Source organism: Neofelis nebulosa, chromosome 16 (assembly GCF_028018385.1).
Source record: "Neofelis nebulosa isolate mNeoNeb1 chromosome 16, mNeoNeb1.pri, whole genome shotgun sequence".
NCBI classification, from domain to species: Eukaryota; Metazoa; Chordata; class Mammalia; order Carnivora; family Felidae; genus Neofelis; species Neofelis nebulosa.
The window spans coordinates 39,362,602-39,385,230 of NC_080797.1; the positions used below are offsets into that span (position 1 = coordinate 39,362,602).

Below are 22,629 nucleotides of genomic sequence, written 5' to 3' on the forward strand. Positions count from 1 at the left end.
ATTAACTATTATTATTGCTGTTGTTACTTGTTTTAGATAGGGACCCCTCTGCCTTCTGTCTCTGGACTGGCAGCTTGGGGCATATACTCTAAGGCAGTAGGTCGGGTGTTTAAGCGTGCTTCTGTGAACGTGGCCTGTAGTTTACATGGGACAACGAGGGGCAGGCATATGGAAGGGGGTTTGTGTGTAGGGAGCTCTGATAACCTGCATGTTGAAAGGAAAAGCCCCCTTTTGGGAGAGGGAGCTGAGGCTTACCAGGGCAGTCCCCCCAGACCCCCTGGGATGTGGACCCCGCTGCCAAGTCTCTTACCCCTCCTGTCAGACAAAAGGCTCGAAGAGAAGGTGCGAGCATGGGGGAGAATGCTGCTGCTGGTTATTCCTTAGGGGAGGGGGCCGCAGATTCTATTGTTGTTGATGCCATGAGCCCGGGCCAGGTGAAATTTCACACTTGAGGGCTACCGTCAAAGGGGCATGTGGTGTAGGGATACTGGTGAGTGAGGAGCCACCTTCGTGCTGCCGATGAGGTAAGTGTTACAAGAATTCAGGATGGGAAGGGGACAGTGGGAGTCCTTGAGCGTCTGAGGAAGGAAGAAATGAGAGCAGCTTCCCCCACCTGGTGGGAGATGGGCGTGTTTTGCCTCAACGCTCCTCTCTCTCTCTCTCTCTCTCTCTCTCTCTCTCTGTAAGCTCACAAAACAGCCTTTCAGGAGTTGGGGATCCCTGGATGCCCGGGAAGTGACTGCATACACTGTTCCCCGTCCTGGGCTCTTGTAGACGGCAAAGCTCCAATGGCCTCGCTTTCCCTGGCCCCCTGGACTGGAAAGGGAGCACTCCCCCCCCCCCCCCCCAAACATCCACTTCCTCTCTCTGGTGCTCCCTGTTCAAAGGGTGCACAAACACGCGCTCGCGCGGACCTATTGCCCCTTTCGAAATCGCAGTGTAGGGACTGAGGATTGAACCTTCTCTTAGCGGGCTGGGGAGAGGAAGGGCTTCCAATCCGGATGTGGGTTTTGGCCATTTAACAGGCTTGTGACTTTAATCAGTTACCATAAAGGGTTTTTACAATTAGTTGACGTGGAATGATACGTGTTGCCTCTTTCCTGGAGTGGCGTCTGGGATTGCTTGGGGCTCCTCAGCTTCCCATGAGGTGCTCTGAAGATGAAGAGGAGAAAATGAGGGGAGACAGGAACTGGGCTGGGGGCTGTCGGGTGGAGTGAACTTGTTGAGGATGTGTGTTCAGAGCTAGAAATATTTATTCTACTTCCTCCTCCAGGTCTCTAAGTTGCTTGGGAGAAGTCCGTCTGTAACAGAGCATTTGCTTTGGCAGGATTTGGAGACAGAACCCTAAATTAAAGAGTAAAGATGATCCTCTGCAGACCAGGCTGTTGGTGGCTGCAGCCAGTATGTTCTGAGCAAGGACTAGACAGAGGATGTTGGCTTGGGAAGGAAGGCAGCAGGGTTCAGAAGAGTATTTTCTTTGAGTTCTTTGGTGGAGGGTCCCCCACACCAGCAACTTTTTACCGAACGTAAAAGAAGGGAAAAAATCTAGCTAGCTGACTAGCTTTTTTACCGAGAGGGTTTTCCTGAATGTGGTCATTACCATTTTGAACCAAAGCGGCTGCCGATGCTGCTGGCTTTTTTATTTATTTTTATTTTTTTTTAAATGTTTTTACTTATTTCTGAGACAGAGACAGAGCATGAGCAGGGGAGGGGCAGAGAGAGAGAGAGAGAGAGAGAGAGGGAGAGACAGAATCCGAAGCAGGCTCCAGGCTCGGCTGTCAGCACAGAGCCCCACGTGGGGCTCGAACTCACGGACTGTGAGATCATGACCTGAACTCAACCGACTCAGCCACCCAGGTGCCCCGCTGCTGGCTTTTTAGAACAGGGTAGAGTGAGACCTGTCCAGAGTAAGCTGGGGGCAGGCAGGCAGTGGAATAAAATGATCTTCCCAAACATCCTAGGTCTTCATGAGATAATCTTTCACTTTCCTACCCTTGCCCCTCGCTGGGCTATCTTGAATGAGTAGCTGGCTGGATTTAAACTTTTTTCTTAAAAAAATTTTTTTTTAATGTTTATTAATTCTTGAGACAGAGACAGAGCATGAACAGGGGAGGGGCAGAGAGAGAGAGAGGGAGACACAGAATCTGAAACAGGCTCCAGGCTCAGCTGTCGGCACAGAGCCCGACGCGGGGCTCGAACCCACGAACTGTGAGATCACGACCTGAGCCGAAGTCAGACGCTTAATTGACTAAGCCGCCCAGGCGACACACTAAATTTAAACTTCTAACTGGAGGAAGAGCCATGCCTGTCTAGGCCCAGGCTCCTTTGGTCTCTTCAGAACATCCCATGGTCAGCAACTTTAGCCTGGGCGTGTGTGTGTGGGGGGGGGGCTGCTCTTGCATTCTGGCATTAGCCATTTTCTGCAGGGGGATGGAGAGACTTTAAAGACACGTGGTTACATCTTTAACAAGATGGTGCGGACTGGTGGGATAGCTTGCTTGCATTTTGCGGTGAAGTTTGGTACCTCTGAAGTATTTGTAATTTAAAATTTCAGTTTTTTACGTTAAAAAAGAATTTTAGATATTTTAATTTGGCTTTTTATTTTTAACCTTTTATTTACTTAATTCTAAGTGGGCTCTAGGCCCACAGTGGGGCTTGAACTCATGACCTGGAGATCAAGAGTCCCATGGTCCACTGACTGAGCCAGCCAGGCGCCTCTTAAATAATTATTTTAAAATAATTTAAGTCAGGGGTGCCTGGGTGGCTTGGTCGGTTAAGTGTCCGACTTCGGCTCAGGTCACGATCTCACGGTCCGTGAGCTCGAGCCCCGCGTCGGGGCTCCGGGCTGACCGCTCAGAACCTGCAGCCTGCTTCTGCTTCTGTGTGTCCCTCTCTCTCTGCCCCTCCCCTGTTCATGCTCTGTCTCTCTCTGTCTCAAAAATAAATAAACGTTAAAAAAAAATTAAAAAAAAAATAATTTAAGTCAATTAAATATTTTTAAAGAATAATTTTATGTGGTGAAGCATATGTAACATGAAATTTAGCATTGTAAGCGTTATTTAAAAAAAATTTTTTTTAACGTTTATTTCGTTTTGAGAGAGCATGAGCAGGGAAGGGGCAGAGAAAGAGGGAGACACAGATTCTGAAGCAGGCTCCAGGCTGTGAGCTGTTGGCACAGAGCCCACTGTGGGACTCGAACCCATGAACAACGAGATGGTGACTTGAGCTGAAGTCAGATGCTTAACCAACTGAGCCACCAAGGCACTCGAGCAACGTAACCGTTTTTAAGTGTGCAGTTCGGTGCCATTAAGAACATTCGCAGTGTTGTGCAGCCATCGTCTCCACAACTCTTTTCATCTTGCAGGACTGAAACTGTACCCAGTGAACAGAAACCACCCCCCTGCCCCTCTCTGGGGGATTTCAACTGTTGCCAGTTTTGCATTTTCCTACATGGTGGTCACCTCTTCATCCTATATAAAATGGGAGTCTTGAGGCGCCTGGGTGGCTCAGTCGGTTAAGCGTCCGACTTCGGCTCAGGTCACGATCTCACAGTCTGTGAGTTCGAGCCCCGCGTCGGGCTCTGGGCTGATGGCTCAGAGCCTGGAGCCTGCTTCCGATTCTGTGTCCCCCTCTCTCTCTGCCCCTCCCCCATTCATGCTCTGTCTCTCTCTGTCTCAAAAATAAATAAAAAAAAGAAAAAAAAAATAAAATGGGAGTCTTTGCCCTGCTCCCCCCCCCCCCCCCCACCGCGCTGCATTAAATACTAATTATTGGGTTTTTATTTAGCACTATTGGGTCTTTTTCAGGGTGGGGGAGAGAAACAAGGGTCGAGAGGGTGCTGCACAAAAGAGGTACAAGATGAAATCTCTGCCCTCCGGCATTTTCACTTCAGATCCAGGAAAAGCTGTGGGACAGCAGAGGCCAAGAGACTACGTATTAAAATGGGAGGCACACAACCTCAGGGACTAAAATAGAGGAGGGAGGCTTTGAGTGAGCTAAGCTGTGTTTTGGAGGATAGGCAGACAAAATAGCGGATTAAGGAGAGCATTATGGATTGACAGGGAGATAGATGTTGATGGGAAGACAGTTCATCTGGGAGAGAGGGGTAGGTAGCATTGTAGTGAGGAGGCCTCAGGCTGGGTAGGGCACATATCCCTCTTGCTTTCCTTCGCTGAGCATCTTCTTTGCTCCAGAGTTCTGTTCGAGGCGACTCGGGCCAAAAGACAAATTCCTTCGACAATTACAGGGAGCATTTATGGAGTATCTGTTCTATGGAGTATCTGTTCACATTTAACCGACGTCACTTCGCTGAATTCTCGTAAGAACCCTGTGCAGGTATCTTCATTCTCCAGAAGGAAGCTGAAGCTCTGAGTGGTTCAAGTAACTTAGCCGGTCAATACCTCGTCAGTACCTTGAATGGGGAGTAGCACTGGGATTCACACCCAAGCCTTTTTAGCTCTAAGGCTGAGCTTTCTTAAAAAATTTTTTTTTTTCAACGTTTTTTATTTTATTTTTGGGACAGAGAGAGACAGAGCATGACCGGGGGAGGGGCAGAGAGAGAGGGAGACACAGAATCGGAAACAGGCTCCAGGCTCCGAGCCATCAGCCCAGAGCCTGACGCAGGGCTCGAACTCACGGACCGCGAGATCGTGACCTGGCTGAAGTCGGACGCTTAACCGACTGCGCCACCCAGGCGCCCCTCTAAGGCTGAGCTTTCTAAGAAGGTGGGAACAGGTGGTCTTTTAACAGTTCAAAGGAATTTATTTATTAATAGAATTTTTTTAATGTTTCTTTTTGAGAGAGAGAGAGAGAGAGAGAGAGACAGAGCCTGGGTGGGGGAGGGGCAGAAAGAGAGGGAGACACAATCCGAAGCAGGCTCCAGGCTCTGGGCTGTCAGCACAGAGCCCGACTCAGGCCCAAACCCACGGATCCGTGAGATCATGACCTGAGCCGAGGTTGGATGCTGAACCGACTGAGCCACTCAGGCACCCTAGCGCTTCAAAGAAATTGAATCTTGGGGCGCCTGGGTAGCTTGGTCGGTGGTGTCTGACCCTTGATTTAGGCTCAGGTCATGATCCTGGGGTTGTGGGATCAAGCCCTGTGTCAGGCTCTGTGCTGTATAGAGCCCAGACAGCGTGCGAGCCTGCTTGGGATTCTCTCTCTCCCTCTCTTTCTGCCCCTCCTCCTTTTTCTGCTCCTCCCCCCAATAAATAAATAAATTAAATAAATAAATAAGTAAGTAAGTATTAAAAGAAATTGAATCTTACTTTGAGCTTTTTTTGGGGGGGAAGAGCATAAGGTTAGCAAATGAAAACATGCCCAACGTTAATGCCTCTGTGAAACCCCATGAAATAAACTGTGTCGGTATTTTGAGTTACAATTTTGAGTTACAAGGGCCTCCATCGTGTGGCGTGCTGGTAGGCACCAGCCCAGGAGCCGGTGGCCTATCTCTCCCCCACCTTTGTTTGGGTTCAACTGGGAGAAAATGGGAGGCTGGGGGGAAGGGCAGGGATTGAGACGCTTCTCCTCTCACCCACCCCCCTCCTCCTAGCAGGAAGGGACAAAGAGTTGACCTTTGTGACGAGCCTACAGAACCATAATTCATAGCTTACGTATGTTTTGAGGCAAGAGCCCAGGTACCTGCCCTTGGCTGACAAGCAGGAGTTAGGCTTCACGTACAGCGACCCTCGCTGGCTAGCGTCACCTGGAGTTAGTCACCTAACCTCTCTGGGCCTGTGTTTTTGAGCTGCAGAATGGAAATAAAACAAAACGGTCTTCTGTAGTGGTTCAGAGGCTCAAGTCAACCTCTTGTCGCTGTTCTGGGTTCCTAGGAGGTGCGAGTGTAAAGGACTTTGTAAACTCTCAAGTACCGTGCAAATGTGAGTTATTAATAAGATCATCATGAATTGATGACACCCCAAGAGGGCAGACAAAGAAGGTCCTTCTCACCCCCAGACGAATGCCCTACGCTGCATGGGGGGTATGACTCTTCGATTGTAACTTTTCCGAGGAGGCTCCGGGGACGCCCCGGGAAGAGGGTCTTTTATTCTCCAGGCCCGGAAGGCCCCTTCGTTCCGTGCCCCCAGCCCAGCCCAGCCCAGCCCAGCCCACTCCCGGGCCTCAGTTCCTGCCTTCTCGGTGGGAGGCCTCCCTGGCCTGGTCCTGCCTCCTCCCGCAGCCCGGCCGAGGTCTCTAAGGAATGCCGCCTCCCGGGCCATTTTCTCCCCTCCAGCTTCTGCGGCCCCACTTCCAGCCCTCTCCCGGCCCCCTACCCCCAACCGGTTCCCACTTAAATGCTTGCAGGCCTGTTTGCAGGCGGGAAGCCCCCTCCCCCACAGGACCACCTCAGTCACAGCCCTGACCACAGGGAGGTCGGGTCTGGATTTACTAAAGGACCCCGGAGGGGGAGCCTGCCCCTCGCTGGCTGCCTGGCTCGCTCATGGGGTCGGGTTTCGGCCGGTGGCTCAGGAGAGAGAGACAAAGGGCAAAGTCCCGTCCCCACCCCCACCCGGCAGCCCGGGGGCGCTTGTCCCCTCCCCCTCTGGGCCCCGCCGGGGAGGCGAGGCCCCCACCCCACCCCTACCCTGGGCCGGGCGGGACCCGCTCCCAGCGAGTCGGGGTACCGAGGGGGTTCTGGCGGCAGAACATTCTAGACTGCCGAGCCTGCGACGGAGGCGGTGGGGGGGGATTGGGAAGGGGGGGACCGGGGGCATCGCCTGCCCCCTCCTTGAGCTCTGCCGACAGGGCCCACCCAGCGGCTGGGGTGGGAGGCCGCGCGCTCAGCTTTCCCTGGGCGAGGTGAGGGGCTGGGGGAAGGGGCCGCCCGCGTGGGGCGCAGGCCCGGCGACGCCAGCGCGGCCGCTCAGCTGCTCAGGCCTTCTCAATTGCCCGTTCATGAGGGCTCCCCTCCTCCCCCCCAGCTGCTGCCAGCCCTCCCCCACCCTCAGCTGCTGCCGCCCTTCCCAGGCACCTCTTTCTCCTCCTTTGCCCTGCCTGCCCCCGCTTTCCGCGGCCCTCCTCGGCCCTCCTCGCCGGAAGGCCCCGCTCGCCACCCTGGGGCTCCTGGCAGGCCTGCGACCTTGCCTGCTGCACCATCTTGGGACGCGCCGGTGCAACCCCACCCCGGCCGCGGTCCTTCTGCCCTGGGCTGGGGAAGGGTAGAGAGGCAGGATGGGTGTCCGGGTCGGAGGAGAGTTGTTCCGATGAACTGCTCACCCCACGAGGAAGAAACAAACACCAGCTTCCTGAAGTTTGCGACTACCAACAACAGGTCGTGGCCGGCAGCCGGAGGGGAGACAGGAGTGAATCCCTTGAGGTGGTTACCCTCCTGCAGGAGGGACACAGCCAGCGCCCCTTGCCACTAACAGGATGATCAATGTTCATTTTTAAAAATGTGTACTGGGAGGCATTTACGTCCTTTCATAGGGAGCACTCGCGATTCCAAGAATTAATGCTAAGTCCCATAGGGTCTTGTCTTCCCTTCCGGGTGGAATGGAGTTGCTGCAGAGTGATTTCTCTTGAGGCTGGTCTAGTTTCCTCTTCCTTGCTTCTGAGAGCCCCCCCCCCCCCACAAAATCTTGTCTTGAACTGGGCTCTCCAGGTTTGCCATTCCCTGCTGAGGAGAGGCTCAGCCTCTCTCCATTCCCAAGGCATGCCCCATGATGCTTTCCACCGAGCCCCAGCTCCGTCCTCAGCCAGGTCTCTGGGTCCCAGAGTGCCAGATCTTCTGGCTCTTAAGCTTTCTGGAGAAATGCTGAGATTTCCCCACCGGAGGGTGAGAGTTCAACCTGCACCCCTCGTGCGGTCAGGGCAGGAAATAGTCTTTCTAGCCCTCCAAGAGTATATTAGCCTACCCCACTGGTAATATGCTGGAAGATGCTGGAAAGGTCTCACTTCTAGCCTGAAGAAGGTGGTGAACAATGTCCGCAACAGTTCGTTTCTTTTCTTTAAAAAAAAATTTTTTTTTAACATCTATTCATTTTTGAGAGATCGAGAGACAAAGCGCGAGTTGGGGAGGGGCAGAGAGAGAGAGAGAGAGAAAGAGAGGGAGACACAGAATCCGAAGCAGGTTCCAGGCTCTGAGCTGTCAGCACAGAGCCCGACGTGGGGCTCGAACCCACAAACCATGAGACCATGACCTGAGCCGAAGTCGGACGCCCCACCGACTGAGCCACCCAGGCGCCCCCGCGACAGTTCATTTGTCATCCCACACCATCGCTACCTCCACTAGGAAGGCTGCGCTGCTCACCGGGGGTCACCTCGTTATCATTTGTCCCTGCACAGTAGGTTTATTCCGAAGGCTGCTTCTGCCCACCTCCCCATCCCCAGATTCCCCTTCCTCACACTTACTAGTGTAGATAGAGCTCACGCGGCCCCCCCCTCCGCTCTAGGAACCACTCAGGTGAAAGACGACAGTTCTAGGCAGAGAGCAAGGTGGAGGGAGGGAGAGGCAGTTGGCCCTGGGCGGACTTGAAATTTGTCTGGAAAGAGCTCCACTGTCTCAGAGCTTCTGTTTTGGCTTCCTCTGGTGCTGCCCAGATGGGCAAGAAAAAAACGTGGGCTGTCTTGTCAAACCATGTATTTCCAAGATGAGTGAATTGAGCAAAGTATTCGTCTTCGAGGTTTGCTTGCTGACACAGCGAACGCGTCCCCTGCTCCGCGTCTCACCTTTGCTTCCTCGCCTGTCCCTAGACGTACACGAAAATTCGCAAGAATTTTCGGTGACTGCCCTCTTACGCCGCTAACGTTTCTCTGACAGTCATCCAGCCGTATTATAGTATAGTTAGCTTTTCTGTGAGTTAAACCCTGTGCCCAAATTAGAGCCGCATGCAGTAAAAGCCAGTTGGCACGCACTTAGCCATACAGAATATGGGCATTTTTCCTGCTGCTGACATGGGGGCTATACAGGCTTCTGCTGTGTTACCACTTCTTGTCAGAGAGAAAGCAAGGTTTGGTGAGATGAGCATACGCCAGCCTGGAAGGAGAGCTGAGTTCCAGTTCTACCTTAGAGCCGCCAAGGCGCTTTTCCTTTTTTCTGAGCCCCCGTTTCTCCAACTGTCAATTGAAGGTGACTGGTTGAGGACCCTCTCAGCCTCGAGGGGCTTACTCCTCTCCTGCTCAGTCTATGAATCTGATCTCCTTTAACGGGAACTTCCCAGTGCTGGCTTACGGGCTGTGTGTGTGTGTGTGTGTGTGTGTGTGTGCGCACGCACATGCATGCATGCATGTGTGTGTCCTTGGTCCCATAAGAAGCCTAGCGATCCCTCACCCCACCCTTCTTCTCTAGCCTCCAGGTAGGCCAGGAGCACGTTAAACACTGTACGGAGCCTTCCGAAGGAGAAGGCTGTGTGGTTCATTTCAGAGTCTCTTCTGGAGATTTGCTTTTCCCTTCTGCTTGTTTCCGGCATTATTAGCACAGGAGTCAGCACATGTGGGACAGTACATGTGTGCTACATCCATTTAAAACAACATGTTCACACCGGGGCGCCTGGGTGGCTCAGTCGGTTAGGCGTCCGTCTCTGGGTTTCGGCTCAGGTCATGATCGCCGGGTTTGTGAGTTCGAGCCCCGCATCAGGCTCCGCGCTGACCATGCAGAGCTTGCTTGGGATTCTGTCTCCCTCTCTTGCTCTGCCCCTGCCCTGCTCGCTGTCTCTCTCTCTCTCTAAATAAATAAACAAACATTAAAAAAAAAAAAAAAAGACCATGCTCACAGGACCACAGATACACCCAATGGTGTCCCTGCCTTCCCGTACCCCCTCCTACACCCTGGCATTCACCTGGGTGGTGCATCTGCGCTGCCCGGTCTTGTACCTTTCAGTAGGTTAATATTTTCCTTTCCAGCCCCTACCCTGCCCATCAGCCCACCCGACAGCCTGCCTGCCTGTCTGGCTGCCCTGCCTCTGGATCAGCCTGGCATGGAGCCCTGGGCACGGTGCCAGCTCCTCCTCCCCCCCCAACCCCGCCCCCTTTCTCAGCTACTGCCATGCCTGGAGCGTGCCAGGTCCGCCTCCTTCAGAGGCTTTCCTGGACCATTATTTTCTTCACCTCTCCACCCTACAGGGGTGCGGGGACAGGGTGGGGAGGAAGGATGGGGTCAGTGGTGATCTTATGGAAAAGGCAGAGGTTGGCACTTTGGGACATCTTTTATGTGTGACTTCCAGCTGGCAGAAACTGGGAGGAGAGCCAGCTTCGGGAGGGTGCTTCTACTCCAGCACTAGTCACAGGGGACTCTCTTGTTGAGAGAAGTCCACAGCATCACCCACTTCTGAAGGGATCCAGTGGACAGCCGCCCTCTCCTCTCCAGTTAACCCTGTCTGTTCCCTCCTCCCATCCCCAACAAAATGGGGTCTCCTCCTGGACTGTCTTCTCCATGAGAGCAGAAGGCATGCCTGTCTTCCATCATGTTAGCTCTGCACTATAGCACTTCTCAGCCTCCTGCAGTAGAAATGCAGTGAGAGCCACATACGTAAGTAAATTTTCTTTTTTTTCCTTTCTTTCTCTTTCTTTCCTTTTCGCTTAGATTGTTTTTGATTTTTGGAATTTTCTAAGACCCATGTCAGAGAAGAGTGAAAATAATGAAAAGGATTAATCCTAATATTAAGTGAAAAGTTCTAAGTATTATTATCGTTAACGTTTGTTTATTTTTTGAGAGAGAGAATCCCAAGCTGGCTCTGCACTGCCAGCACAGAGCCCGACTCGGGTCTTGATCTTACGAACCATGAGATCATGACCTGAGCTGAAATCAAAGTGTTGGGACGCTTAACCGACTGAACCGCCCAGGTGCCCCTGGAAAATTCAAAGTATTATTCGTGCAACATGCCATCAATGTAATAATGAGGTCTTTATCTTGGGGGGTGGGGTACAAAGTGGTAAAGAATCTGGTGCATGTTTTTTTACGCTTAGAGCCTGTCCTGATTCAGTTGCTAGTAAGTTTTCATCGGAAACGTTTGATCTGTATTTAGACTTCCCAAATTTTACGGAGGAAAAGTTAAAGTTGTATGAACACAGAAGACAAGAAAATGATGATCCCGGTTGCGGTAGCCACAGTTCAGTTACTCAAAAGCCACATGTGACTAGCGGCTACTGTGGTGTAGACAGCACGGGCCCAGTGCTTAGTAGGTGCCAGGAAAATCTATGGAATAAATGACTACAGCAGCTGGACTACAGAAACCTTGGGGCAAGTCACGGTAGCGAGTTTCTTGACTACTTATTAGGATTGAGCAAGCATGATGCGTCTGCCGGTGTGTAACATCTTTGCTCTTTTCCAACGTGCACGTGATAACTCGAGCCCCATCCCCAGCCAAGCTTATTTTCTAATTGCCTTGGGTTAGTTTCTTCCCAGCTTTTTTTTTTTTTTTTTTTTTTTTATTTTTGGGACAGAGAGAGACAGAGCATGAACGGGGAAGGGGCAGAGAGAGAGGGAGACACAGAATCGGAAACAGGCTCCAGGCTCCGAGCCATCAACCCAGAGCCTGACGCGGGGCTCGAACTCACGGACCGCGAGATCGTGACCTGGCTGAAGTCGGACGCTTAACCGACTGCGCCACCCAGGCGCCCCTCTTCCCAGCTTTTTGAGAAGATACCTGTAGGCTCGAATGAAGACTTGGACGTCATTGGGAAGAGTTAAATGCGTAGATGTGTGGGAGGATGTCTTAATTTGGGACATACGGATGGATTCCGAAGTTCTCATTAGCTCCTGAAATCTTGAAATGGTGTGCAAACTGTTGGCGTTTTTCTGGTGTAGAGCGTTCTTACCTTTTCTCACATTCCTAATGGAAACCAAGTCTCAAAAAAGGCAGGGGGGCATCTTAAGAACCACTTACCCTAAGACCATCAGGGCCCAGAAAATTCCTCTGATTAAGAAAGTCTTCTCCTACAGGTGGACCGACTTGATCCCCGTCTGGGGAACACAAGACTCTGTAAAAGGCTAATCCGAATCCTTGTTTCCCAGATGTGAGAAACTGAGGTCCAGAGAGTTGAAGGTTTGACTTGCCCAAGGCCACATAGCCTGTTAGTCAGAAAATCACAGCCAGGGGGAGGCGTAGAGGTGCAGGATCTAATCTGGAAATCCCAGTTTAATCCTGGTTCTCTGCAGAGATGAAAGTCCAGGTTTGACTTTTGATAAGGGGCCCAGAGCTCGACACGATTTCCAAAACCTGTTGCTGCTTCCCTCCCCCCACCTTCCGCTGGTTGACCCCACCCTGGTTTAAAGGAACCCCTCCTAGAGAGGGGTGAGGTCATCTGCTTGACTGAAGACGGCACCTTCCCCTGTGGCTATGGGGGCGGAAAGAAGAATCCAACACTCCCTGGGGCAGTTTTCAGCTTTTCTCCAGGAGACTTGGAGTTCTTCCTTATACCTAGGGTGCATTCTGCCCTGCAGGGAGCCCCCATTCCGTCCTCTGCCGGCTCACCGCCAAGGCTCGCATTCTTGCTAATACAACTCCAACTGGAAAACCTCATTTGTTGGATGCATTCATTTAGAACCTGCTGTGACTTTAAAACTGGGTGAGCTATGGGGCGCCTGGGTGGCTCAGTCGGTTAAGTATCCGACTTTGGCTCAGGTCATGATCTCACGGCTCATGAGTTTGAGTCCCGCGTCGGGCTCTGTGCTGACAGCTTGGAGCCTGGAGCCTGCTTCAGATTCTGTGTCTCCCCCTCTCTCTACTCCTGCCCCGTTCATGCTCTCTCTCTGTCTCAAAAATAAATAAACATTAAAAAACAAAGCCGGGTGAGCTAGAGTAATTTAAAAAACAATTTTAATGATGGGAAACAAATACAAAAAAGTAGAAAGGATAACGTAATAAATCTCCCGTGTACCCATCACCTTGCTTTAAAAATTACCAACCCAAGGGGTGCCTGGGTGGCTCAGTCGGTTAAGCGTCCGACTTCAGCTCAGGTCGTGATCTCAGAGTTCCGTGAGTTCAAGCCCCACGTCGGGCTCTGTGCTGACAGCTCAGAGCCTGGAGCCTGTTTCGGATTCTGTGTGTCCCTCTCTCTCTGACCCTCCCCTGCTCATGCTCTGTCTCTCTCTGTCTCAAAAATAAATAAAACATTAAAAAAAAAAATTACCAACCCGTGGGGCGCCTGGGGGGCTCAGTCGGTTAAGCGTCCGCCTCTTCAATTTCAGCTCAGGTCATGATCTCCTGGTTCGTGAGATTGAGCCCCGCATCAGGCCATGCGCTTGCAACAGAGAGCCTGCTTCTGATTCTCTCTCTTCCTGTCTCTCTCTAAGTAAATAAATAAACAAACAAAAAATTACCAACTCCTATCTAATCAGTGTTTCCGTCATCCCCTGATTATTTTGGAGCAAATTCTGGACACCTTATTTTATCTGTAATGGTCTTTTTTTTTTTAAATATGAGAACTTGAAGAATCATTAGTTCTTAATAGTGTAATCAAATATCTAGTCAGTGTTCAATTACGCCATAGAATCACTTCACCCACTTACGGAAATACGCAGCTAGGGAAAGTTACTAAGCTCAAGAAATTACGGGCGGAATGTTCTGATTTATTGGAGAACAGTACCCACTTTAGCCAGGCCCATTGTTCACCGTGTTGTATGAATTCCGAATATTTTTAATTTGTCCCGCGGCCTAACTTTGACTGTATTTTGGCAAAGGCTTTTTGTTCCTTTTCTTCCTTCAAGACAGCAGCTCAGGGGACTGTGCACCGAGCCTGGAATCAGACAGGTTTTTTTTTTTTTTTTTTTTTTTTTTAATTTTTTTTTTTAACGTTTATTTATTTTTGAGACAGAGAGAGACAGAGCATGAATGGGGGAGGGTCAGAGAGAGGGAGACACAGAATCCGAAACAGGCTCCGGGCTCTGAGCTGTCAGCACAGGGGCCCGATGCGGGGCTCGAACTCACGGACCGCGAGATCGTGACCTGAGCCGAAGTCGGCGCTCAACCGACTGAGCCACCCAGGCGCCCCCAGACAGGTTTTGAGTTCAAAGCCTGACTCTGTGTGACTTGGCCAAGATACTCAATCAATCTCCCATTCTTGGGGCCCTGGTCTCTAAAAGGGAGCCATGGACCCCCAGCATCATGGGTCATGGGAGTCTTCTAGCAAGTGCAGAATCTCAGCTTGGAATCTTTCAAGTATTCCTCAAGTGTTAGGCCCTTCCCTAATTGACCTGTTTTCCTTCCCCGTGTATACTTCTCTGAAAAGGTGAAAAGGACGAGAGCTTCCTTCCCAGGGAGAAGTCCCAACCACATCCCTTTCCTGATACCCAGCTCCTGTACTTCCTGAAATTCTTGGTTTGTTGCTTAACTCCTGCTGCCGTTGAATGGGTGCTCTCTCCCTCCGTTCTCTCCTGGAATCTTCCCAGGGCTAGAAAGAAATGGTCACTTGGCTCTGTGGCCTTCCCCTCTCCCCCACCCCCATTAGAGAAATCAATCCCCTGTGGTTGCTCTGTACTGGGAGCTGCCCCAGGGCATGGTCAGGGCAAGCAATGCCGCCTTCAGATCCGGGCAGGCAAAGAGGTCAGAAGCCACAGGGTGTTGGCACCCGGGAAGTAATGAGGTTGGTGGAAACCATTGCCTTCGTTGCCAAGAGCTATCACTCAACAGGGACGGGTGGTGGTTCTTGTACCTCTAGGCATTCTCTGGCCTTTTCTGAACAAGCGATGTTGGGGTTTAGGCCCTCCAGGCTCCGCTCAGACTCTAGAGCCCTGCTGCCTGTAGAGTAAAGGTACCGCGCAACCGTAGTGGGAGCTGACGCTCTAGAATGTGGAGTGGGTCCCTGGGCCGAACTAGAACCCTTTAGTTGTCAAGGGAGGCGGGGGAGTGGGACTATAGGCCGTGGTATTTCCCATGATTTCCTCAGCACGGCAACCTGAAGACTTACAACGGTTACCATCACGTTGAGTGCTCATTGTTGGCCCTACCCGCCGCTCTCCTCCCATCCTTGTCTGGACCCCTGTAGGCTCCTGAGGACCTGGATAGGGATTGAGCACTCCCTCCGAGTCAGGTGCCCCAATTCACATGCCTTGTCTCTTTTAAGCCCTCACAAAAGCTTTTATCAGTTTCCACAGGAAGAAACCAAGGTGCAGAGCAAAGAAGTACCCTATCAAATGCTCTTAGCTTCTTCCATGGACTCCCAAGCCCTCAGCGCACTGCCCCGGCCCAGCTTGCATCAGGCCTACATAGTTTGGGAGTTAAGCAGGGGTCCCGGGAAGGGGGTACTGGGTATAGTTCCCAACATTGCCCCATGTGCTCTGGACCTGAAAGAAGTTAGGTAGCACCATAAGTAATAGAAACCAGGCCAAGGGCTTAAAAGACAAAGGGCCTTCGTGGCTTCTGTTGTGCTTTTATCAGGGTTGGGGGCTTTGCTGAAAGGAGCTTTGGAGGCCTGAAGGAGCCTGGCATGGTTTCCCAGGATTGGGTGTGTGTGTCCTGGAGGGGTGGGTGAGTCCCTGCCTATTGGGGGTGGGAGGGGGCTGCCAGGAGGTCTTTTCTTTCATTGGTCGTGTGGCCCTGCCCTCCTCCCCCTCCTTCTCCTGGAACATTCCAGACATTCCAGGCTGCCATTGCTTTCAGGATATGGATTAAAATCCCAAACCGAGATTTGATTTCCTCACCTCATCCCCTCCCCGACTCTTCCCTACCCTGAAAAGAAAGCCCCTAAAACTGGGAGTCTGAAGGAGGAGGGGGGAGGGTACTTTTGACTTTTGACCTGAGATTACACTAAGGGACCCTCTCGAAAGAGCCATCTTCAAACTGAGCTCCTGTACAGGGGTTGCTTTAAGCCCTTGCAGGTTTGAACTCCCAGGCAGGCAGCCCCCACCTCTTCCATCCAGAAGAGTTTGTTAGGGCCTCCTCCCTCAGCTTGAGTGACTCCTGTCATTGGCATCAGGCTAGATCAGTGTCCTCAGTCTTTGAATGGTGTAACCTCAACCCTCCAAGAGTTGGACTTGCACCGTGAGGGTTCTTGAGTTTTCTCTGCCCATTTGGGCACAAAATGAGTGCTGTATGGGACATCCCTCGCAGGGGCAGAGACCGTGGGGCTCCCTCTTTTGCCTATGAATGAAATCAAAGAAGGCGGTCCGGTGTGCGATCTGAGGACCCACAGAACTGGACTTACTTCTTACTGTTACTCTTTTGTCCTGCATAGTTGTCTGACTTTAGGTCAGGTTCACGAACCAATCAACCGAGAAAGGCATACATTGATTCTCAACACCTGTCCTCCTTTGGCCTGAAGTTATTTCGTCCCCGGGAGAGGTTTCCTTAGTGTATTTCATCAACAAAGACTTTATGTGCTCAGAGCTGCATAGCTAGAAGGGATCTTAGAGACCCTTTGGTTTCCATTTTGCAGCTGAAGACACTTTGAGGTCACAGGGATGGAATCGTGAGTGAGCTGGCTCAGGACAGAGCCAAAAGGGAACCATTTCAGTTAGAGCTTAGCATCCTTTCTCTTGTTCCCATGTGTTTACACTCCCGCCCGCCCCCCCAGCCTGGCAAGAGCCGACATGGGCCTTGTTAGGAACACTGAGGCCTGAAACTTACTTGGCTTAGTCAGTTGAAGACCCAGTCAGGGTAATTTAAGGGCTAGAACTGGATTTTCTTGCTTCCCAGGCCAGTTTTCCCTCATGCCGTTAGAATTTCCTTGGACCTTGTCCCTGAACTAAGTTTGTGATCCAGGATATATGCAAAGACCAAATGACAGTTGACCGATGAAGATCAAGTCAATTGAAATGTTGTAAGCCCAGGGATTAGGGCATTGATTTGGGTGGTGAGCAGTTAATTGCACTGGGAATCAACTTTGAACCTAAAAGCCTTCCTGCAGGTGCTGGGGGCGGGGGGGGGGGGGGCGGGCAGGGGTGGTGGTGGTGGGGATACTACATTTTTAAGAGGTATTTGAAAGCTGGGAAGGAGAGGGTGTAGTCATTTGGGAGGAGGAGTGGTCGTGATGATGTGTTGCGTGTTAACAGTTCTGGCCGGAGCATTCCAAGATGCCTCTGTTACAACACTTCTGAGTACTTGAAGCTCTTTGCTAAGCTCTAATATTACCTAACAGCACCTTAAACCCTGTGAATAGGGATTATTCCCCTTTTACAAAGAAAGAAAAGTGAGCCTCAAAGAGGTCAAATCTTAAGAACAGTGCTGTTAAAAGTGGAATACAGATTTAAATCCATACCTGTATGAAAACCACTTGACGACCGCACTATTATCCTGCTGTAATTTGGCTGCACGTATGTCTCCCCTGATAAATGGTGAGCACCTTGAGGCCAGGGACTTTGTTTTGGTTATCGCCGGGTCCCCAGCATCCAGAGCAAAGTCCAGCGCTAAGTAGGCAGCAATTAAATAGGTAGCAGATCAGTGACTGATGTTTTCTGTGGCAGCTTTGCCTTCCAAGTGCCTGGAACGGAGTGGGAGGTAATAGACGCTTCCTGGAGAAAAGAATCAGTAACACCTCAGTAGAGGGATAGACACAGCAGATGTGAGTTTTAGGGAATTCCGCGGCCCTGGTGCTTAGGGCATCTGGTTTCAGGTTTCCCATCTGTGGTAACACTGATAATTTACTCTCCGGAGTGAGGCACCCCTGCACCAATTCTGTATCCCCAAAGGTTATCATTCTTGGATTCTCAGACTTTGGTGTTGAACAGAAGGGAGGGAGCTAAAGACTGAGGCAGGGATTAAACACTGCGAGGTCAGAGGCTCCTGAAGCATCCGGAGCCGTCACTAATCCTGTTCCTTCTAATTTCAGGAGTCGGAAAATCCAGATTCGAAATATCCCACCCCAGCTTCGTTGGGAAGTAAGTGATTGGGGGAGACTCAGTGGGTGGGGTAGCGGAGACTGGAAGGGAAGTCCTGGTCAGTCTGAGTTGGCAGAGACCACTGAGGAAGTTCCCTGGCGGCCTGGGGGTAGGCCAGGGCTGCTAGTGCTGAGGAAGGTTGCTTGGATCTCATCCTCAGCCTAGGACTACCAGTGTTAGCCCTTTGGGCTTGGCCCTGTGGTGAGAGGCATTATGGAGGTGGGTAGGGTGTTCCTCGGGCCCCAAACTTAATGATGGCAGAAATTGACTCAGGGACCCTGGCGGCCCAAGTCCACTTCCAGAACGGCCCTTAAATGCTTTTTTGTGCTCAAGCACATTTCTGTAAAGATACCCCGAAAGGTCACTGCTAGTGTCGATACCCCAGAAAGGGTAAGCCGAAGGGGTAGTATTCAATCCCCATCTAAGGCTCGGCCTGTGCCACTGTGCTTTGGGGTGAGGGGCGTCCGGGGCTGGCTTTGTCTCAGTTCCTGGGATGCCCAGAGTAGCCTTCCTCCCTTCTCTGTGCTCCTAGGTGCTGGATAGCCTGCTGGCCCAATATGGTACAGTGGAGAATTGCGAGCAAGGTAAGAAGAGTGCAGAGGGGGTGGGTGGCGGGGAAGGAGGGTAGGAGTTGGGGGGATCTTCTTTGCTTCCTTTTCCGTGACCACATCTGCCTGGTGTACCGAAAGAAGATAGGCAGAATATGGCATGGAGGGAGATACACCACACAGGGGCTGTGGGCATGTTCTCCTAGCTTGGACTGGGCCGTTTATCTCTGGGACAGGTTTCTCCTGTGAGTGAGCAAGGTGGCTCATTTCCAGCATGGTGTCCCTAGGCCCCATAGGGATCAAACACAGTAGAATGAGGTCCCGCTGTTTTAAAAGCCGTAGTTTAAGAATGGAAATTGCGTGCTCGGCCTGAGTGTGTCTGCAGCCCCTTTACTTTAAAAGCTTCGTGATTCTTCGTGTTCGGCTGGACTCGTCCGTCAACTGGTGGTCTCTTTTTAGAAGCTCTGATTGTCAGGTGCATGTCTTGGGTCAATAATAATAATTAAAAAAAAAAAACAAAACAAAAAAGCCGAGGATTTATTACTTGGCACATGGTGATGGGGAGGCATAGTCTTTCAAGAGTGGGCCCACAGCAGAAATAATAAGAAAGCAGTCTAGGTCAGAGCACATTTGGCTATGATTTCTGAGGATTCTCCATTGTTTAAGATTATAAATAAGTTTCAGACGAAATGAGCTAAAATGTGGAGTGATTTTGGTTGGACATATAATGGTAGAGCTTGGCCAATAGAAAAGCTTATACTATTTGAGTTTGTAGTTCTTCAAGGAATGTGCATCATCAGCTCGTGAAGATTTAAAATTTCCTCTCAAGTCTCTATGGAAAGGTGCGAGCTAGAAATCACTCTAGATGGAAATATGTGCCTGTACCAAGGTGAAGGCCCATCAAACAGGATCTCCTGCTCTGATCCTGTAGCTTGCCCTTTTATCATAAATATTTGCCAGGACACGACCGGGCACACTGATAACCATTGGCCGGTACTGCTCATGCGTTAGACTAATGACGGAGTTATTCCTGGACAAACAGCAAGACGGAGCCCTGGCTTGGGAGCACATCGTGAGCCTCACCGGGCAGCCCGGCAGGAGCCCACATGAGTTTAAATCTGTGTGGGGCTCACCAGGGAGCGATGACCCGAGGAACTGTATCAGGAGGGGACGCCTGCTACCTGGAGGAGAGAAGAGAGTGGGAATGTTTGGTTTTGCTGGACAGCAGAGTCTTCGAGTGTCAATTTTCCTTTCTGTCCACCGCATTTAAGATCGTTACCCCTCGCCACCGCTTCCTTTACCCTGATTTACATTTCTCCATGGCCTTGATCAATCTGTGATGATCCCGTAGAATTTGCTTATTGTGCTTACTGATGTCTGTTCCAGCTGGAATGTAAGCTCTGGGAAGGCAGAACTTTCGTTGGTTTCGTTCATGACTGTGTGTCAGTTTAACTGGAAACATGATTCTTGGAGAATCTCCCTCACCACTGTGGTGGGAGAGCTCTGTGGAGGAAGGCCAGAGGGGTTAAAGAGTGGTCTGCACTAAGGATTTGTGGCCCACTGACTCACCCTCAGCATGGTTGGGAGAGAGGCGTGGTTTTTGTCAAGTGTCCTCCACCCCAGGGCTGAGCGGGCCCAGGAGACCCCAAATCAAAAGACAGTGGTGCACGAGACAGGTTAATTTTATTAATTTAAAATGAGAAGTATGTCCCCAGATTGCCTGGAATTCTAACGTCCAACCCAGTCTCCCATAGGAAAGAGTATATGGTGATCAAATGAAGACCAAGGGGTTTCATGATGAGAGCCTAGGACGTTGATGGGATTAATGGCATGTGCCATGAAGTCATGATAGATTGCATGTGTGTTTCCCCTGTCAAGATCTTTGGAATGCCCCGTCAGGACATTGGCTTGCCAATCTCTGTGTGTGTGGAGTTTTAACTAGTTTAACTTCCCACGAGTAAATTTGTATCCCAAGCCAGGTGTGTGTGTGTGTGTGTGTGTGTCTGTGTTTTCCTGCCGCCTAACTGCTGATGTGTTGGTCACACCCTTTTATTGCCCAGATTCTGAGTGGCTGGGTAGGGACAATCAAAGGAAGACACAGAAAAGAAAATGCAAAAAAGGTTAATTTCAATTTTCCAGTTCTGGTGAGAGGGGCCTAAATTAGGGGAAGTATTTTGCCTTGTCATTCAGCTCTTTCCTTCTCATGACACATGTAACTTCTCATAACCTGGAAAGATGAGCTCTTAACACTTGGGGTTCATTGATGGCATCTCCAGATCTCACGGCTCTAACCTTGGCTTCTGTTTTGCTCCCCCAGTGAACACCGAGAGTGAGACGGCAGTGGTGAATGTCACCTATTCCAACCGGGAACAGACCAGGCAGTGAGTGGGCTGGAAAGTGGGGCAGGGAGGGTCTTTTGTGGGGTATTGGGAGCCACGTACCCCTGCTTCCACAGGGTTGGGGTCCTGGCAGGCGGGAGTTACTCCTTCGGTTCGGTTATGGTGATAGCCAATCCCAGACTCTTGTCTGTTGGTTCAGGGATCTCAGAGGTACAGAAACTCAGAAACTCAGGGATCGATAGCAAACACATGGAAGGGAACGGACCCAAAGACCTCCCAGGAAAGGTATACCCTGGAACTGCAGAGGGCCTTTGCTGTGTTGATGGCTCCATCTAGTGGTAGTCGGGAGGAACTGCGAGCTCTACAAAAGGGATTTGTTCATCTTCTGATGTGGCGGGGGCAGACATTTTATTGCGGTGATGCCATGAGCCCAGTTTATGCCTTTTGCAGGATCCTTTTTGTCCCGTCACACCCACGATTTCTAGCTCCTTAAGCCCTTGGGCTGAGCAATTACACTTCTCACCCACGGGTGCTGACAGAGTTTGTACATTTTGTGCATGTACTCATTTATATCCGACCCGTTACGGGCCTTCTGCCACATTTTGCTTTTGGTGGCTTTCTTCTTCCTGTGGCAAGCCACCTTTATCTTTTCGGTGCCCTCCAACCTAGTGTTAACGTCGTAAAATCCCACTACTTCCTCAAATAACCACTGTCTTTTCTTCTTTATTTATTTTTTATAAAAGTGTATTTATTTTTATGTAATCTCTACACCCAACGTGGGGCTTGCATTCACGACCCTGAGATCAAGAGTCGCATGCTTTTCCAGCTGAGCCAGCCAGGCGCTCCTAAATATTTTTCAAAGTAATCTCTCCTCCCAGCGAGGGGCTTGAACTCATGACCTCGAGATCAAGAGTTAGCATATTCTGGCGACTGAGCCAGCCAGGCGTCCTGCCCCCATTTTCCTTTTGGCTGGCTCATCGGCTCAGACGGCTCAGAATTTTCTGGAAGTCCCTACTGCCCCTTGTGGCCAGTGTATGGTCCTTAGCCTGGCTTTGAATGTCACGGCAATACTCTCCTCTGGCTGTTGTTGCCTTGTTGAGATTTCTAACCTGCATCAGCCAGTGTGGGACTGGATGGAGCACGTCTTCCTGCACAGGGGTGAAGAACACCCCAGGTTTGCAGACATTTCCAGATACACTTAAACTCCTGCTTCCAAGTGGTAAGCAGGGCACTGTGGCTCTCTCTTTTTTTTTTTTGTACGGTTTCCTCAAACATGGGAGGTGCCAGACTCAGCAGGTGCAAAAACAAGCCTCTTGTGCCATCCTGTTTCTATCTGTTAACATTTATTCACCATCACGACCTGCGATTCTCACATGAGTCTTATGATTGAAATTATTATGTGGCTGAAATTCATAAGCCCGATGGAAACCGCCTACGTAGGTTTCCCTTCGATGTCATCAGCCATTTCGCCTGGAAAGTTCTCTGAGGTGGAGGTTGGAAGGGGGAGGGGGGGCACGTGGTCATCTCCCTGGCTTTTAGCGGGTTCCAGTTTGGAACCCAGCGTGCTTTACACACGGAGGGCATTTGTTGTGACTGGCATGGATTGGTGTGACTGGTAGATTCTCCCTCTGTCCCCAGAGCCATCATGAAGCTGAATGGCCACCAGCTGGAGAACCACGCCTTAAAGGTCTCCTACATTCCCGACGAGCAGATAGCACAGGGTCCTGAGAACGGGCGCCGAGGAGGCTTTGGCTCTCGGGGTCAGCCCCGCCAGGGCTCCCCTGTGGCGGCGGGGGCCCCGGCCAAGCAGCAGCAAGTGGACATACCCCTGCGGCTCCTGGTGCCCACCCAGTATGTGGGTGCCATCATTGGCAAGGAGGGGGCCACCATCCGAAACATCACGAAACAGACCCAGTCCAAGTGAGTCTTGGCTGCTGGGAGATGGAGGTCGGGTGCCTCTGGGAAGCACACCGAGGAGCGTCAGTATTGA

The 22,629-nt window shown here is 51.1% G+C and overlaps 1 protein-coding gene across 2 annotated transcripts in view; it reads left to right on the forward strand.

The window, feature by feature from the left end:
• IGF2BP1 (insulin like growth factor 2 mRNA binding protein 1) overlaps positions 1–22,629 on the forward strand; it is a 47,413-nt gene that overhangs the window by 8,862 nt on the left and 15,922 nt on the right. For both annotated transcript variants that reach the window (XM_058703513.1, XM_058703514.1), the window contains exons 3-6: positions 17,704–17,752; positions 18,285–18,336; positions 20,618–20,681; positions 22,278–22,559. In XM_058703513.1, coding sequence (XP_058559496.1) covers positions 17,704–17,752; positions 18,285–18,336; positions 20,618–20,681; positions 22,278–22,559 — 447 coding nt within the window. The remainder of the gene's footprint in view (positions 1–17,703; positions 17,753–18,284; positions 18,337–20,617; positions 20,682–22,277; positions 22,560–22,629) is intronic.